The sequence below is a fragment of the Podarcis vaucheri genome, assembly GCF_965113315.1.
Source record: "Podarcis vaucheri genome assembly, chromosome: 2".
In the NCBI taxonomy this organism is placed as follows: Eukaryota; Metazoa; Chordata; class Lepidosauria; order Squamata; family Lacertidae; genus Podarcis; species Podarcis vaucheri.
In genome coordinates, this window is record NC_138760.1 from 126,575,689 (window position 1) to 126,593,652 (window position 17,964).

At 47.4% G+C, this 17,964-nt stretch overlaps 1 protein-coding gene across 4 annotated transcripts; it reads left to right on the forward strand.

Annotated features, from left to right (window-relative positions):
- The first annotated feature begins 5,788 nt into the window (after positions 1 to 5,788).
- On the forward strand, positions 5,789 to 17,964 carry LOC309524717 (uncharacterized protein). Of its 4 annotated transcripts, none has more exons than XR_014216020.1 (7): positions 5,789 to 5,892; positions 8,988 to 9,479; positions 10,218 to 10,305; positions 11,615 to 11,697; positions 11,963 to 12,089; positions 13,800 to 17,159; positions 17,502 to 17,962. XR_014216020.1 is itself a non-coding variant. In XM_082209657.1 (7 exons), exons 2-7 carry the CDS (start codon positions 9,009 to 9,011, stop codon positions 15,170 to 15,172), a joined length of 2,100 nt encoding a protein of 699 aa, XP_082065783.1. In that variant the 5' UTR covers positions 5,789 to 5,892; positions 8,988 to 9,008; the 3' UTR covers positions 15,173 to 17,964. The 4 variants fall into 4 exon arrangements, 3 of the variants coding, with proteins under 3 accessions (XP_082065783.1, XP_082065782.1, XP_082065781.1); XM_082209657.1 differs by having other exon boundaries at positions 8,988 to 9,052; positions 9,095 to 9,479; positions 13,800 to 17,964; XM_082209656.1 differs by having other exon boundaries at positions 10,218 to 10,290; positions 13,800 to 17,964.

Below are 17,964 nucleotides of genomic sequence, written 5' to 3' on the forward strand. Positions count from 1 at the left end.
AGCGCTCATCTCGCTTTCAGGCCGAGGGAGCCGGCGTTTGTCCACAGACAGCTTTCTGGGTCATGGGCCAGCAGGACTAAACCGCTTCTGGCACAACAGGATACCGTGACCGAAACCAAAGTGCACGGAAACACCGTTTACCTTCCCACCACAGTGGTACCTATTTATCTACTTGTACTGGCGTGCTTTAGAATGGCTAGGTTTGTAGGAACTGGGAAAGAACAACAGGAGCTCACCCCGTCGTGGGGATTCGAACTGCCGACCTGCAAGCTCAAGAGGCTCAGTAGTTTAGACCACAGTGCCACCCACATCATGGGGTAATGGGGTAACACATACAGGGAATGAACTGCTGTGCTCATTAAGGCTGACACTCAGCCCAGTCGGTGAAGATCATGTTTTGCTAATAAAGAGATAATTCCAGCTTTGAACTGTGTGATTTCCTGGCCGGTGTTTGCTCAATGACGTGTGCAGGAAATGTTTCAGAAGAAGGCACAAACTCCAGTCACCATCAAAGAATTCCTAAAGTGGGAGAGAGTGTATTATAATTTGACATTGTTATGATGAGGCTATTACTGGATTATTGTAATTGGAAAACGAATAAAATCATTATAAGATATAAAAACATAATAAAATGCCAAATGTTAAAAACTTAAGGGCAGGATGTGAGGAGAGAAGGAAGTGGCTTGAAGGATCCAGCGCTGAGTTTAAAGATGTCTGGATGTCAGGTCCCAGAATGTAAGTTTCTCAGAAGTCAGGTATGTTGAGGAATCTCCCAGCTCACTTCGCCATCTCTGCCCCAAACGGTAGACCTGTTGCTGGCTGGTAGTTCTTTTTGTTCACTACAAAAAGGTGTAGCCTTCTCAGGCTTTGCCTTCGGGTGGGAAGAGCATTGCGCCCGGGAAGGGAAGTGGGAGTCAAATAGACCCTCAAGGTGAAGGAATGGGTTTCCCAAACCCAAAACTGACTGTGCAGGCATTTTTAAACTGCACCAAAATCCCCATTTCTCCTTAGCTAAAATGTATAAACTTTAGCCGTTGAGCAAATGCAAAACAAGAACACAGCTCTCTCCCTTATCAGTTTGACGGCAAGACTGGCCTTGACTTTACCAGCAGAACAGACACAGACATATCTTATGTTCTGACCACAAATGACGGGGAGACCCAAGTCTGGGACTAACGCCAGAGCATGTTCTCGGAAGTAGTGACCTTTTGCTCCAAGATAGGAGTAGGAACAGGAATATCCTTTTATGGTCAGGAGTGCAGGAAGGAAATCCCTTTTATGGTTGAGAATACCAGAGCAGGAACATATGTGATGTCAACCTGCATGCATACATAGGCTGACGTGGTTGGAAGGAGGGAGAGGGTGCCTGGAGGATATAAATACTGCATGAAACTTGTCATTTCTTTGGACTTGCTGTGGACTAATCACGCAAGTGCCTTCTGCTATCCGGAGAGCAGAATAAACTCTTTCTTTGAACCAACTCGGTGTCATTTTGACTTCCTTCCTCCTGTCCCGGAGCAACGCAGACCCAATCAGTGAACTCCAATAAGGCTACAAAGGGATAATCCAGAGAAAGAGCTTTATTGGTACAATCCGGGCTGGTAGAAGGAGTAAGCGTGATAACTCACAAGCTTAGCACAGATTTTGCAGCCATTTGCACAGAGCATATATTCCCCTCCAGTTCCCTCCCCCTTCTACCCCTCCTCAGGAGCCCTGCCCCATGATGAGTTTTCCTGAGCATGAACAGAAACTCCTGTCTTGTGACTCCTGGCACCCTTCCCAGGAAAAAGCGGGGTTGGGAAGCCTGTGCCTCTGCTTGGCATTGACAGAGCCTATTCATTAGCTTTGAAGCTTTTTGTGCTGATAAAAATAACGTTTTGCTTATGTAGCAGCATCTTGTGAGAAAAGCTGAAGCTGTGGATTTTAGAAGAGAGAAAAGGGAATTTTGGGGCTACAGTTTTTGAGGCCTGGAGTGATTTCACAGACAGGATTTGGGGATCCTGTCCCTTCAAAGGGAGTGAAATGTAAATCTGCTTGCTCCCTTTAGTTTCCCCACCACCCTATGGAGATACAAGGTCACATATGGTCAAATCTCCCCACAGTAATAATAATAATAAAAATAATTTATTTATATCCTGCCCTCCCCAGCCGAAGCTGGTCTCAGAGCGGCTAACAACAATAAAAGTAACACGGCATTCTAAAATCAATTCAAAATCAAATTAATGGCAGCTACAGTGGTGCCTCGCAAGACGAAATTAATTTGTTCCGCGAGTTTTGTCGTCTTGCGATTTTTTTCGTCTTGCGAAGCACGGTGTCGGGAAACTTTTGGAAAAGCTTCAAAAATCACCAAAGTCTTTTAAAACTTCAAAAAAGGCTGCCACACCGCGTTCTATGAGTTGCTCCTCAAAGTCAAGTCGCAACTGTATTAACGGTGTTAAGAAAAAGGAAACAAACTTGCAAGACGTTTCCGTCTTGCGAAGCAAGCCCATAGGGAAAATCGTCTTGCGAAGCAGCTCAAAAAAAAAACAACCCTTTCGTCTAGCGAGTTTTTTGTCTTGCGAGGCATTCGTCTTGCGAGGTACCACTGTATTGGGCTAGAGTTCTGTGAGGATTACCAAAGGAGAGGGTCAGACTGTGCCTTGGCTAACAACACAACCTTTTGTGAACAACTTTCTGGGGGCCGCATACCAATGGTGGGAGGGGCCAAAGGCAAAAGTGACCGATTGAGGGAGGTGACATTTGTACAATAGGCTGGATTTCAGTCAGATACACACAAAGAGGCTTAATCCCACTTCCAGAGCGATACATGCCGTTCGTCTGAAGCACATGGCTTCCCTAAGGAATTATGGGAACTGCGGTTTACCTCTCATGGAGCTACTATTCCCAGCACCCTGAACAAACTACAGTTCCCAGGATTCTTGGGGGGGGGGGGATTTATGCATTTTAAATGCATGGTGTGTATGCAGCCAAAGAACACCACAAAAGAGGTATGGAGCATGACTGGTGAAAGTGTTTGGCCTCCAGGACTGAGGTTCCCCCACCATGACCAGCTATAATTTCAAGCATGATGAATTCATTCCGGACTTTTATGGCTGGTTGCGTGTGTGTGTGGTCAAAAAGGGGGGACGGAAGGAAACAGTCAATCTGGAGGTGCAGCAACCCCTACTTATTTTAACACCTCCCCTAAAGTTCTTCCCGTTCAAAATCGTTCTTGGTCCAGTGGAAGGAGTCCTAGTTAATGATAAACTTTCAGCAGATCTTCTGTCTCAGTTATCAGTTATGGCCGCCGAGACCATATAACATATAACACCGGTCTTGAAAGACCTACATTGGCTCCCAGTACGTTTCCGAGCACAATTCAAAGTGTTGGTGCTGACCTTAAAAGCCCTAAATGGCCTTGGTCCTGTATACCTGAAGGAGCGTCTCCACCCCCATCGTTGTGCCCGGACGCTGAGGTCCAGCTCCAAGGGCCTTCTGGCGGTTCCCTCATTGCGAGAAGTGAGGTTCCAGGGAACCAGGCAGAGGGCCTTCTCGGTAGTGGCGCCCTCCCTGTGGAACGCCCTCCCACCAGATGTCAAAGAGAACAACAACTACCAGGCTTTTAGAAGACATCTGAAGGCAGCCCTGTTTCGGGAAGCTTTTAATGTTTGATGTATCACAGTATTTTAATATTCTTTTGGAAGCCGCCCAGAGTGGCTGGGGAAGCCCAGCCAGATGGGCGGGGTATAAATAATAAATTATTATTATTATCACAACAATCTGGAAATGTGCTGGAAATTTTTATTTTCTTTTATTTTTCTGCTGGCTTTAAAAGAGGATTGGAGGAAGTCATGGACGACCAGGCCAGCCGTGGCTGCTACTAGTGATGCCTCTGGGTGCCAGTCACTGGGGATCTCAGGGGGGTTGGAGTCCCACGCTCTAACCACTGCACCGCACCACACGGGCTCCGTGAAGACAGCTCCTTGCGTCGGCAGAGAACGAGACTCTTAATCTCAGGGCTGTGGGTTCAAGCCCCACGTCGGGCAAAACAGATCCCTGCATCGCAATGGGGTTGGACTTGATGACCCCTGGGGGGGGGTCCCTTCCAACTCAACAATTCTATGGCTCTATGTCATAAAGTGTGGCTCATGGCCAGCCTTTTCCACGCCTCCCTGAACTGACCCAGTTGATGGTGGAGTTGTTGCTGTTGTTTTGAAAACCTGATGATGCTTTGGACACACACCCCAGTCCTTGCTTGGAGCATGGTGCTGATAACGGCAAGGTTGCAGGTTCGATCCCCGTCTGGGGCAGCTGCCTATTCCTGCTTTGCAAGGGGGTTGGACTGGAGGATCCTCGGGGTCCCTTCCGAGGCCACAATTCCACGACATTACGATTCTATGCACGGCTTCGGCTCGGCCTACCTCACAAGGTTGTTGTGAGGATAAACTGAGGAGAACCAAGTGTGTGGTATGGGGGGTCCTTGGTGGAAAAAGTCCTTGGATATATACCGTATTTTTCACTCCATAAGACGCACCCGACCAAAAATGAGAGGCACAAATACAAGATGGGGGACACCTGGCTTGAGAGCAGTACATGTGAAAAGGATTTAGGAGTCTTAGTTGACCACAAACTTGACATGAGCCAACAGTGTGACGTGGCAGCTAAAAAAGCCAATGCAATTCTGGGATGCATCAATAGGAGTATAGCATCTAGATCAAGGGAAGTAATAGTGCCACTGTATTCTGCTCTGGTCAGACCTCACCTGGAGTACTGTGTCCAGTTCTGGGCACCACAGTTCAAGAAGGACACTGAGACACTGGAACGTGTCCAGAGGAGGGCAACCAAAATGGTCCAAGGCCTGGAAACGATGCCTTATGAGGAACGGCTAAGGGAGCTGGGCATGTTTAGCCTGGAGAAGAGGAGGTTAAGGGGTGATATGATAGCCATGTTCAAATATATCAAAGGATGTCACATAGAGGAGGGAGAAAGGTTGTTTTCTGCTGCTCCAGAGAAGCGGACACAGAGCAATGGATCCAAACTACAAGAAAGAAGATTCCACCTAAACATTAGGAAGAACTTCCTGACAGCAAGAGCTGTTTGACAGTGGGATTTGCTGCCAAGGAGTGTGGTGGAGTCTCCTGCTTTGGAGGTCTTTAAGCAGAGGCTTGACAACCATATGTCAGGAGTGCTCTGATGGTGTTTCCTGCTTGGCAGGGGGTTGGACTCAATGGCCCTTGTGGTCTCTTCCAACTCTATGATTCTATGATAAGATGCACCTAGTTTTTAGAGGAGGAAAATAAGAAAAAAAATATTCTGAACGAAACAGTGGATGTATGATTTTTGTGGTTCATGCTGTGGCCACAGACATGTGATTTGACGGTGAGTTTGGGGTAGCCCAATGCTAAAATCCTGAGGATCCGTGTGGATCCGTGCTTTGTAACCACGTTTTTGCACCATTGCGGCCCCACAGAACAGTGGGTGCATGCTTTTTTTTTTGCTGCAGGCTGTTGCCATAGACATGCTATGTGACCTGATGGTGAATTTGGGGTGATCCAATGCAAAAATCCTGAGGATCCATGTGGATCCGTGCTTTGTAACCACGTAAGAAACAAACAGCCTTGTGGCGGGGCTGTTTCCATGGGCTATGTTCGCTTGGGAACCTGAAGTGCGCCTGCAAAGCACCCATCTGCCTTTCCTCCTTGGCGGCTGCCTGCTTTGAAAGCAAGCGGTGCAGAGGCTGGGCTTCAAAGGGTTAAAGCGAAGCGAGCTCGAATCCTAGAGAAGAAGTGAATTGGGAGTGGGGGGGGGAGGAGGAGGAGGAGGCGTCCTCTGCAGCCAAAGCACTGAAGCCCCTTTTCCTGCCTGGCTTTTCCACCTGGGAGGGTCATTTCCAAATGCTGCGTCTGCAATCTGGTGAGCCCGCCCCCCCCCGTACCCATTGCACAGGGTGCCCCAGGGAGAGGGTGCCCGCGGGGGGGGGCTGTTTATCCCATGCCCCCCAAATCAGCCAGGAAGCCGCTGGGGGTGCGCTGTGTCTGCATCTCTTGAGACGGCCAATGCCTTTCCGGGGGTTGGTCTAGATGAGACCAAGGGGACCCTTTCCAGCTCTGCGGTTCTATGAATTGTGCATTGAGCTGCGATTAGAATTAATGCCCCTCCAATAACACACACGGGACGCGGGTGGTGCTGTGGGTTACTACACAGTGTAAAGTCTTCCTATATTCCTAATAAAGTGTGGTGCCTTCCAATGGCTGAAAAACCTGGAAGGCTTTAACAGGGGATTAGTTAAAATTCCTGGAGGATAAGATTTTGGTAGGGGACGCGGGTGGCGCTGTGGGTTAAACTACAGGGTCTAGGGCTTGCCGATCAGAAGGTTGGCAGTTCGAATCCCCGCGACGGGGTGAGCTCCCGTTGCTCGGTCCCTGCTCCTGCCAACCTAGCATTTCGAAAGCACGTCAAGGTGCAAGTAGATAAATAGGTACCACTCCGGCGGGAAGGTAAAAGGCGTTTCCGTGCGCTGCTCTGGTTCGCCAGAAGCGGCTTAGTAATGCTGGCCACATGACCCAGAAGCTGTACGCCGGCTCCCTCGGCCAGTAAAGCGAGATGAGCACTGCAACCCCAGAGTCGGTCACGACTGGACCTAATAGTCAGGGGTCCCTTTACCTTTATTTAATAACACACACATGATGGCAATTCAGACATCAGCTCCTGAGATGCGTGCGCGGGACTTTCATTCAAATCCCTGGGGTTGGACTAGATGACCCCCAGGGTCCCTTCCAACGCCACGATTCTACGCTTCTAACAGAAAGCACTTAACTTGAAAACTGGCAAGCCATCAAACCCAGCAAAGGAAAACCCGGCTGAAAATCAGCAAGCGTTTACTTACTTGCTGTTGTTCCATTTTGTGAAGCGCAAACGCCCGGCCTTCAGCCCAGGATTGCAAGGCGGTTTATATCTGAATTAAAGAAGAATGGAAAGAAAATAGGGATCCGAAAAACCCAGCTGGGGGCAGCAGGCTATGACAGAGCAGGTTTGCAGGAGAGGCCAGGAAACCCTCTTTCCCTCCCTCCCACCCATAGGTGCTGAATTGTAGGAGATCTAGGAGTTTTTCAGCTTCTAAACCATAGGTGGGAAGAGTTGCTGTTCATGAGATGTACCATATTGGCCCGAATATAAGCCACACTCTCCCCACCCCCATTCTGATCGTGAAAAGTTAAAAGTGCATCTTATATTCCAGAACTTATTCTGCTGGCAAAGTGGCTCCCCCCACCCAGTAGCCTATATTCGGGTGTGACTTATATTTGGGCCAATATGGTAAATATAGATTTGGAAAGGAGGTGGATGTATGGATGGATTCAGCCTACCGTACCTCACAGGGAAGGGTAGACAAGATCCTGACCCAGACCTTTCGGTGAGCTGTTTGGCCTCTGCATTTGTTCTTAAGGGGTTTATCTGTTACTGCTGGTGTTGTATTGCATAATTAAAAATATGACTGTTATCTTTCTTTATTACAATTCTATGCCGTCCTTCCTCTGAGGACCACAGGGCAGTTTACAATAGAAAAACACACAGATGCATAACGTAATGGCAAAATAAACCATAAGCCTCTCCCCCCATGACTAAAACGGGGAGGGGGTATATCTTCAGCAGCAATTTAGGTTTTAAGCATGTGTGGAATAAGCCGATTAATCAGCTGTGTGCAAGCGATGCAGTGAATCCAATTGACATTGCTTTTGTTGAGTGACAAGTTTGGTTTAAACTAGTGGTTGCCAATCTTTTTTTTGGCCATGCCCCACCTAAGCATCTCTAAAATCCTGATTCTCCCCCCCCCATGACATATAATTCTTATTATTCAAAAAGTAAACCCCTATTCACGTGGAGGAAGTCTAAAAGGCAATTAACTGTTAATAACTCATTATTGAATTTCCCCCCTTAAAATCAAATTGCCCCCATGTTGGGAACCACGGGTTTAAGCCAACTCCAGTGTTGTTTACTTACTCTATATCAGTGGTGTCCAAACTTTTTTCAAAGTGGGCCAGATTTGATGAAGTGAAGGGCTGTAAGGGCCGACCAAAGTTGTTGACCTTTTTCCTCAATGTTGTTGAGATTTTTTTATGGTTGAAGTTTTTGAGATTTTATCCCAGGAAATAAACTGCCACAGGGGCCGGATTAAACCGACTGGCGGGCCAGATTAGGCCCCCGAAACAGACGTGCCTGCTCTGGAGGAGAAGATGGCAACAGTCACGGAGAATGGGCATCTTCTTTTTCCTTTCTGCCCTCCAATCTCTTTGAATGTCAGCATTCATCTTCCTTTCCTTCCAGGAGAAAGAAGACCTGGTTGCGAATAGGATTGGGCAACATCTGGTTTTTAACATCATGACAGATCACCAGCTAAAAATTGTGATATACCAATATATCAGGATGTCTGAAATAAGGATGGAGCCATGTAGAGTCATTGGCCGGCTTCACTGTTTTTCCTGCATTCTGATTTTTGCAAAGCACACACATCATGATTTGTGATAAATTGCCAGGTCAAAAATTATGAATCATGATATGGACCTGAAAACCGGGATTGGACGATATATGGCCCTAGTTGAGAGCCATGCTCCTTTAACTAATACAGTGGTGCCCCGCAAGACGAATGCCTCGCAAGACGGAAAACTCGCTAGACGAAAGAGTTTTCCGTTTTGGAGGTGCTTCGCAAAACAAATTTCCTATGGGCTTGCTTCGCAAGACGACAATGTCTTGCGAGTTCCTGCGGGTTTTTCCCCCTCCCCCCTTTTTCTAAGCCGCTAAGCCGCTTACCAGCTGATCCGATCAGCAGATAAGCCGCTAATAGTGCTAATCCGCTAATCCTTCAATGGGCTTGCTTCGCAAGACGAAAAAACCGCTAGACGAAGAGAATCACAGAACGGATTATTTTCGTCTTGCGAGGCACCACTGTACAGGGAATCTTTTTACTGATAATGTGATAATTCTCACACGGAAAAAATGTCTTGGCTTTGCAGGACTTGGTTGCAAAGGGACTAATGAGAACAGCCTTTGCCCTGAGAAATAAACCAAAAAAGGCTGAGGCTTCCTTGGTGCCCAGATCAAATATGGCTGCCCTTGAAGTGGGAAGAGACCACAATTCTATCAAGATTTGGAGCAGTGGGAGATTCTGGAAAAGAGCCACGCAGGAGATCCTGGGCGAGGAGAATGCCCTCAGCTCAGACATACAGTGCCAGCGTTTCAGGCGATTCCGCTACCAGGAGGCCGAGGGACCCCGAGAGGTTTGCAGCCGACTCCACCATCTCTGCCGTCAGTGGCTGAAGCCAGAGCGACACACCAAGGCTCAGATCCTGGACCTGGTGATCCTGGAGCAGTTCCTGGCTGTCCTCCCTCCAGAGATGGAGAACTGGGTGAGGGAATGTGGAGCAGAGACCAGTTCCCAGGCGGTGGCCCTGGCTGAAGGTTTCCTCCTGAGTCGGGCAGAGGAGAAGAAGCAGGAAGAGCAGCAGGTGAGAGCGTTTCATCTTGATTATGGATGTGTCCTCCAAAATATGTTGAATTAAAAATTCCCATCATCCCTGATAATAATATTTTATTTATACCCTGCCCATCTGGCTGGGTCTCCCCAGCCACTCTGGGTGGCTCACAATAGGATATTAAAAAATGATAAAACATCAAACATTAAAAACTTCCCTAAACAGGGCTGCCTTCAGGGCTGACTTCTAAAAGTCAGATAGTTGTTTATCTCCTTGACATCTGATGGGAGGACGTTCTACAGGGTGGGCTCCACCACCAAGAAGGCCCTCTGCCTCGTTCCCTGTTACCTCACTTCTCACAGGGAGGGAACTGACAGAAGGCCCTCGGCGCTGGACCTCAGTGTCCGGGCTGGACGATGGGGGTGGAGACACTCCTTCAGGTATACTGGGCTGAGGCTGTTTAGGGCTTTAAAGGTCAGCACCAACACTTTGAATTGTGCTTGGAATGTACTGGGAGCCAATGTAGGTCTTTCAGGATCCTGAACATTGTCTGTATTTGCTGGGGCTGGTGGTGTTTGGAATCTGCAGGGAACCCTTGAGTTTGAAACTCCCTTGGGTCTTGGAATGGAAGGGTTGATATAAAAAAACCTCTGTTCATTTTCCTACTTTTATTGGAAATCAGCCAAACAGGAATATCCTTCAGGTTTATGCCTTTGTCGTCCCTTTTTTTAATCCTTCTCCCCATGTGATGTCTTCTGATCCCTATTGCAGTTTCAGGTAAAGGATCCAGCGACAGAAATGAGGACTGATTTCCCTAAAGCAAAGAGGGCTCCGTCCGTCAAAGGTCAGAGGTCACCGGGTACGGATTCAAGGCTTCTATTTCAGTTTGTTTTCTCGCTGCATATTTTGAAGGAAAGCCTTTTATCTTTTGGGGGAGGGCAAACTTGGTTTATTTGCAACACTTCACACCCCTGATTTCTGGTTAGGGACCAGAGACGGGTTTCCACATGATTGAAATATAAAGAGTATAATCTGCTGGAATGCACTCATCATATAGGACCAGTGTGGTGTAGTGGTTAAGAGCGGTGGACTCGTAATCTGGTGAACCGGGTTCGCTTCCCCGCTCCTCCACATGCAGCTGCTGGGTGACCTTGGGCCAGTCACACTTCTCTGAAGTCTCTCAGCCTCACTCACCTCACAGAGTGTTTGTTGTGGGGGAGGAAGGGAAAGGAGAACGTTAGCCGCTTTGAGACTCCTTCGGTAGTGATAAAGCGGGGTATCAAATCCAAACTCTTAGAATCATAGAATCATAGAGTTGGAAGAGACCACAAGGGCCATCGAGTCCAACCCCCTGCCAAGCAGGAAACACCATCAGAGCACTCCTGACATATGGTTGTCAAGCCTCTGCTTAAAGACCTCCAAAGTAGGAGACTCCACCACACTCCTTGGCAGCAAATTCCACTGTCGAACAGCTCTTACTGTCAGGAAGTTCTTCCTAATGTTTAGGTGGAAACTTCTTTCTTGTAGTTTGGATCCATTGCTCCGTGTGCGCTTCTCTGGAGCAGCAGAAAACAACCTTTCTCCCTCCTCTATGTGACATCCTTTTATATATTTGAACATGGCTATCATATCACCCCTTAACCTCCTCTTCTCCGGGCTAAACATGCCCAGCTCCCTTAGCCGTTCCTCATAAGGCATCGTTTCCAGGCCTTTGACCATTTTGGTTGCCTTCCTCTGGACACGTTCCAGTTTGTCAGTGTCCTTCTTGAATTGTGGTGCCCAGAACTGGACACAGTACTCCAGGTGAGGTCTGACCAGAGCAGAATACAGTGGCACTATTACTTCCCTTGATCTAGATGCTATACTCCTATTGATGCAGCCCAGAATTGCATTGGCTTTTTTAGCTGCCGCGTCACACTGTTGGCTCATGTCAAGTTTGTGGTCAACCAAGACTCCTAGATCCTTTTCACATGTACTGCTCTCAAGCCAGGTGTCACCCATCTTGTATTTGTGCCTCTCATTTTTTTTGCCCAAGTGCAATACTTTACATTTCTCCCTGATACTTTACATTTCTCTTCTTCTTCTTCTTTTCTAAATGAGACATGCGGTTGCTCAATCTCCGAGGTACGTGTGTTTTAATGGGTTCGTGGCACATTTGTCTCTCACAGGTGACAGAATGAAGCCACACATACCTGCTCAGACATCTCTTCTTTGCGGTGTTGAAGAAGGAGCAGCTGTGAAACCAGATCAGGTAGGAGGATAAATCACTGGGAGAAAGAGGCTGGTACCCTTGCCGCCTGCTCCCCTCTCGATCCTAAACAGATCTCTCTCTTCCTCTTAGATTCTATCAAAGCTGCCCCAATGAAGGCTTGTGTCTGCCCCACCCCCCCAAAAAACCCCATTTAAATATTGAGAATAATGACCAGCCACTTCACCACAACTAGTATTTTGATTGTGGCTAGTCGATAATCTTTGTGCAATGTGCAAGGAGAAAAAACGTTTTCTGTTTCTTTCAGGGTCCGGTATCCTTTGAGGATGTGGCTGTGTGGTTCACAGAAGAGGAGTGGGATCTGCTGGATCCTGACCAGAGAGCTCTGCATAACCAAGTCATGGAGGAGAGCCTTTGGATTCTGTCCTCTCTCGGTGAGGCTCTCTCTTGGATCATAATCTCTGTTTCATAATTCAGAATTTATATAGTGAAACTCCCTGCCTGTGCGGTTAATGTTGAAAGGACGTTCTCTGAATACACATCCTCGACTTTTGCCATTCTTAACAATTGTTTAACTGGTTAAAACTGGCCAGGCTTTTTCAGAATAGAAATTTCGGAGCTGATACGAAAGTGGAACTAGCATCTCAGCTATTTCCTGGTTGGCTGGAAAGATGACGGATGTCAGAAGATGGAGCAGGTTTCTTGACTGGGCCAAACAGCAATCCGTGGCAGAAAAAAGGCTGGGATTTCCTGGTTTCAACTGCCCACAAACAAGAGATTCTTTTGCCTCTCAAGATACATCTGATCAGGAGTCAAGTATGCTCTGTTGCAGAGCCTACATCCATTTCCCTCACTTCTCCCCAATAAAAAAGTTATATACGTATATATTTCTCCACATTTGGCTTGAAAGACCCTTGTTTGGCGTTCTCACTAAACCTTTTCCTCACATGCTCATATGCTGTATCTAACCTCCATTTTGGTTGCATCATACATTGTCAGGTTTCTGTACAGCTTTTTATTTTGGGCCTTGGGGTGGCTTTGTTTATATTTTTCCTATAGATGGTGTAGAGGGAGGAGCACCAAAAATGGGACTCAGATACTCCCTCCTACAGATGGGCAGACCAGGTTATGGAACGAGGTTCTTCCTCGCTATGGGTGCCTATTGTGATTTTTTTTTAGGGGGGTGAGGTTTGAGGACCCTTACAGGACTGGGACAGCCAAAATAGTGCCCTCTTAAGGTTTTTGGATTCTAGTTTCCATCATTCCTGAGCATTGCGATTGTGGCTGGGGCTGAGAGGAATGGGAGTGGTTACCCCTATTTTATGAAAAGGGTTTGGCCTAAAAAAGTCTGGGATGCTCTGCCATTTCCCCCCATGTCTATCCTCCAGTTGCTTCTTTCGCAACTAACAGTTCAGAAGTGATAATAATAATAATAATTTTTATTTATTTATACCTCGCCCATCTGGTTGGGTTTCCCCAGCCACTCTGGCTGACTCCCAAAAGAATATTAAAAACACAATAAAACAGCAGACATTACAAACTTATCTAAACAAGGCTGCTTCCAGGTGTCTTCTAAAAGTCAGGTAGTTGTTTATTTCCTTGACATCTGATGGGAGGGTGTTCCACAGGGCGGGCGCCACCACCGAGAAGGCCCTCTGTCCGGTTCCCTGTAACCTCACTTCTCGCAGTGAGGGAACCGCCAGAATGCCCTCGGAGCTGGACCTCAGTGTCCGGGCTGAACGATGGGAGTGGAGACGCTTCTTCAGGTATACCGAGCTGAGGCTGTTTAGGTCTTTCAGGGTCAGCACGAACACTTTGAATTGTACTCAGAAACATACTGGAAACCAGTGTAGATGATGCATGGTTCTTCCATTTACCTGTACAACAACCTTGTTGTACAGCTGAGCTGAGTGTGATTAGTCCCAGATCACCCCACGAATTTCCTATCTGAGCTAGAAGCTGAACTCCACAGCATATATAGCTCAGCAGCTGTCAAGTGAGGCAGTTAAATCTGTGGTCAGGCCTGCTTCCCATCTAAATCCTTCCAGCTCTTCCTTGATCACAAGTGTTGAAGCTGCTCAGTGATTTAAGACTATGTTTTCCCCCTCCATCTCTTATCTGCTTACTCTCTCTCTTCTTTGCAGAAGGTGGCGAATGGGAAACCCAGAATAAGGGAGATCTACTTGGGAAAGAGACATCGGAAAGGGAGGGACGTGAAGGGAAGAGGAGAAATAAATTGTCCGCTTCTCGGGAATGTGACTACCGTGAAATTGCAGCCCGAGAAGAAACGGACGAGAGAAAGGAAACAGGGATACCCCGTGTGAACAGGGGGAGTCGCAGTTCTAAAAGGGGACGTAATCCCAGCGTCAAAACCCGCCCAAGGGAGAATTCTTACGAGCACTCGGAGTGCGGAACAAGCATCATTCGTGTCACTTCCCTTCAAGGAATTCACAGCACAGAGAAACCCTATATTTGCGCCGAGTGTGGGAAAAGCTTCCCTTACACTTCTGGCCTTATTTCTCACCGAAGGGTTCACACGGGGGAGAAGCCATACCGGTGCTTAGAATGTGGCAAGACCTTCAGCCAGAAGAAACACCTCACCAACCACCGAGCGATTCACGCGGAGGAAAAACCGTACCGGTGCCTGGAGTGCGGGCGGAGCTTCAACTGCCGCTATAATCTGATTCGGCACCAGAGGATCCACACTGGGGAGAAACCGTATCAATGCCCGGATTGTGGGAGGGGCTTCCGGCACAGCTCCACCCTCTCTTCCCACCAGAGACTTCACACCGGGGAGAAACCGTATCCGTGCCCCGAGTGCGGGAAGCGCTTCAGGGATCGGTCTCACCTGTATTCCCACCAGAAAGTTCACACGGGAGAGAAACCGTACGCTTGTCTGGAATGCGGGAAGCGCTTCTACCAGAAGAAGCACCTACGTAAGCATCAGGTAATTCACACAGAGGTGAAGCCGCACAGGTGCTTGGAGTGCGGAAAGGGCTTCCGCTGCCGTTTCAAGCTAACCCGCCACCAAAGGACCCACACGGGGGAGAAGCAGTATCAGTGCTTGGAGTGCGGAAAGATCTTCAAATGCAGCGCCGCCCTTTGTTCCCATGAAAGGATCCACACGGGAGAGAAGCCGTTTCAGTGCCCCGAGTGCGGGAAGGCCTTCAGAGCGAAGTCTCACCTGTATTCCCACAAAAGGATTCACACGGAGGAGAAACCCTACCTGTGTCGAGAATGCGGGAAGGCCTTCCGGCGGCAGGAGCACCTCGCCAACCACCAAGCGTTGATTCACACGGCGAATAAGCCCTATAAATGCCTGGAGTGCGGAAAGAGCTTCAGCCAGGCTATTTACCTTACGTACCATCAGAGCATTCACACGGGGGATAAATTGTATCCGTGCTTGGAGTGCAGGAAGAGCTTCCACAGCCAGAAAAGCCTCAGTTCTCATCAAAGAGCTCACAAAAGGGACCGCAACAAGATCAAACCTCTCCATTCTGAAGGAAATCAGCCCTGAGTGCTCACTGGAAGGACAGATCCTGAAGCTGAGGCTCCAAGACTTTGGCCAGCTCATGAGAATAGAAGACTCCCTGGAAAAGACCCTGATGTTGGGAAAGATGGAGGGCACAAGGAGAAGGGGACGGCAGAGGACGAGATGGTTGGACAGTGTTATCAAAGCTACCAGCATGAGTCTGACCAAACTGCGGGAGGCAGTGGAAGACAGGAGTGCCTGTCGTGCTCTGGTCCATGGGGTCACGAAGTGTCGGACACGACTAAACAACAACAAATAAAAAAAGGGAGTGGGGGAGAGAATTTGAGTAGAAACACAAACTTCTGTTGTCGTAAAGCGGGGAGCAGTATTTATCCTTGATGTATTTTTTAAAAGGTTCAATAGTAATGCACACAGGTGAGAAGCTGTGCTTCCGGAAAGGAACAAATTTTCGTGAAAGTGAATTCTTTAATTTGCCCTAAATAATGCAAGAGGGTAGGGAACGAACAGAATGCTAGAGGGTGAAAATCCCATTTGCAAATATTTATTTCCAATTTACTGGCGGAAGAGGTGAAGGCATTTTTTTGTTTCTGAAACTTGTAAGTCCTGCAAAGAGAAATCGGCAGCATCTTCTACATGAAAAAGAGCAAAAATATGCATGTAAAATAAAACAGTGTCTTCATGAGGGATGATCAAGTGTGAAACGAACTTTATTAAAATGTCTGCATCTGTTGCATTCAAAGACCGTGCAGGATCAAAATTAACAATTAAGGATTGCTGAATCCAGCTTGGCCACACCTAAGCTCCACAAGCTCCTTTTTTAAAACTGTAGCAAATCCACAGCTGTCCTGATGGCATAGCCTTTTTTATTTAAAAGAGCACCATTGCTCCCAATCAAGGGACTCTGAGAGTCCTAAATGTATGGTAGCAGAGATCAGCTCTCTGTCCCTGTGGGAGGTGGGGTGTGTGTGGAAATTGGGATACTTCCCATCATCACTATCCAGGATCCCATCCGTGCTGTAGTGAAAGAGGGGAAATGGGAAAATCAGATTTAAAAAAATAAATGTTTTATGTTGCTGATTCGGGAGCTGAGCTCACTGAATTCAAAGATGTCAATTTTGGAGGACGAGAGGCATTCCCCTCCTTTCGACTGTCTGAAAAGGGGTATATCGCCCTCATTTCCTAAAGGTCTGCTCTCATAGCCTTTTTGGTGTTTTTTTCAAGTCAGACTTTTTATTGGACAAGAGCGCCTATGATAGCTCTGCAAAGGCCCAGACCAGCTTCTAGTCACAGTCTCTGAAGCTAACTAATTGAAACCGGAGTCTGTTTTTCTTTGCCTGCTCTTTCCCAGATTTCCCTTGGCAATTTATTTCTTTTAAAAGCAGATGTAATCAAATTGAAAATAACACCAAGCAACGGCAGGATAGTTTTTATCCTTAAGGACCCCCCAATTCTGCTTTCACAGCATGCTTACTCTGAGATAAAATCCCACTGTTCAATATGGCTCAGCAAAGATGTCTATGGTTTCAGCCTATTTCACTTTCCTCTCTTATTCATATCTCACCCTTCCCTCAAAATGCTCAGGCAGATGGGGTTGCATTCTCCTTGTCGCAATTCATAGTTACAGCTCTGTAAAGGAGGATAGGCTGGCCCAGGGTTCACTTTATTTATGTTTCCATTTGGGAGTGGACCACACACCAACTGGATTTTCTCAGGAGCCCCCCCACCCCCGTTTTCTTCTTCAAATGTGTTCTGGAGACTAATGTGATGGAGTAATTCCTCTTGTAACGACAATATTTTTCCTCCCTTCTTAACATGTGCATGCGCATTGTGGCCAGATGAAAGGGTTTGTCTTTTTTAATAAATAAAAAATAAGTAGAGCACGGTTGGTCACACCTGTCTAATCTTTTCCAAAACCTTTTCAGGTCACCTTGGTTTCAGAAATTCATTCTGAGTGGCATTCATTCTTGAGAAAGCGCCATTCAGAACAGTGGTTTTGCAGGACCCTACTCAGGTGGCGCTGTGGGTTAAACCACAGAGCCTAGGACTTGCCGATCAGAAGGTCGGCGGTTCGAATCCCCGCGACGGGGTGAGCTCCTGTTGCTCGGTCCCTGCTCCTGCCAACCTAGCAGTTCGAAAGCACATCAAAGTGCAAGTAGATAAATAGGTACCACTCTGGCGGGAAGGTAAACGGCGTTTCCGTGCGCTGCTCTGGTTCACCAGAAGTGGCTTAGTCATGCTGGCCACATGACCCGGAAGTTGTACGCCGGCTCCCTCGGCCAATAAAGTGAGATGAGCGCCGCAACCCCAGAGTCGGCCACGACTGGACCTAATGGTCAGGGGCCCCTTTACTAAGGAAGATAACAACACACATTCAAAATGGTAACTTTTATTCAGTGTGCACATTTATTCAAAACTATCTAGTTTAATGATTCAGGTAGGTAGCCGTGTTGGTCTGATGCAGTCGAAATAAATAAAAATGTCCAGTAGCTCCTTAGAGACCAACTAAGTTTGTTCTGGGTATAAGCTTTCGTGCGTATCTGAAGAGGTGTGCATGCACACAAAAGCTTATACCCAGAACAAACTTAGTTGGTCTCTAAGGAGCTACTGGACATTTTTATTTATTTATTATCTTGTTCAATGAATTGACAAACTTGGCCCAGTGATACCAGCTTTGTAAAATCTGCCAGTCATTTTCAACCTCTTTCAACACAGACACTTCAGCCAGAGAAGGGAAAAACACATCATATCTCCTCCCAGCTGAATTATGCACCATTTTGCTGCTGCATCACTAACTAGAACTTATCTTTAAATTGCAT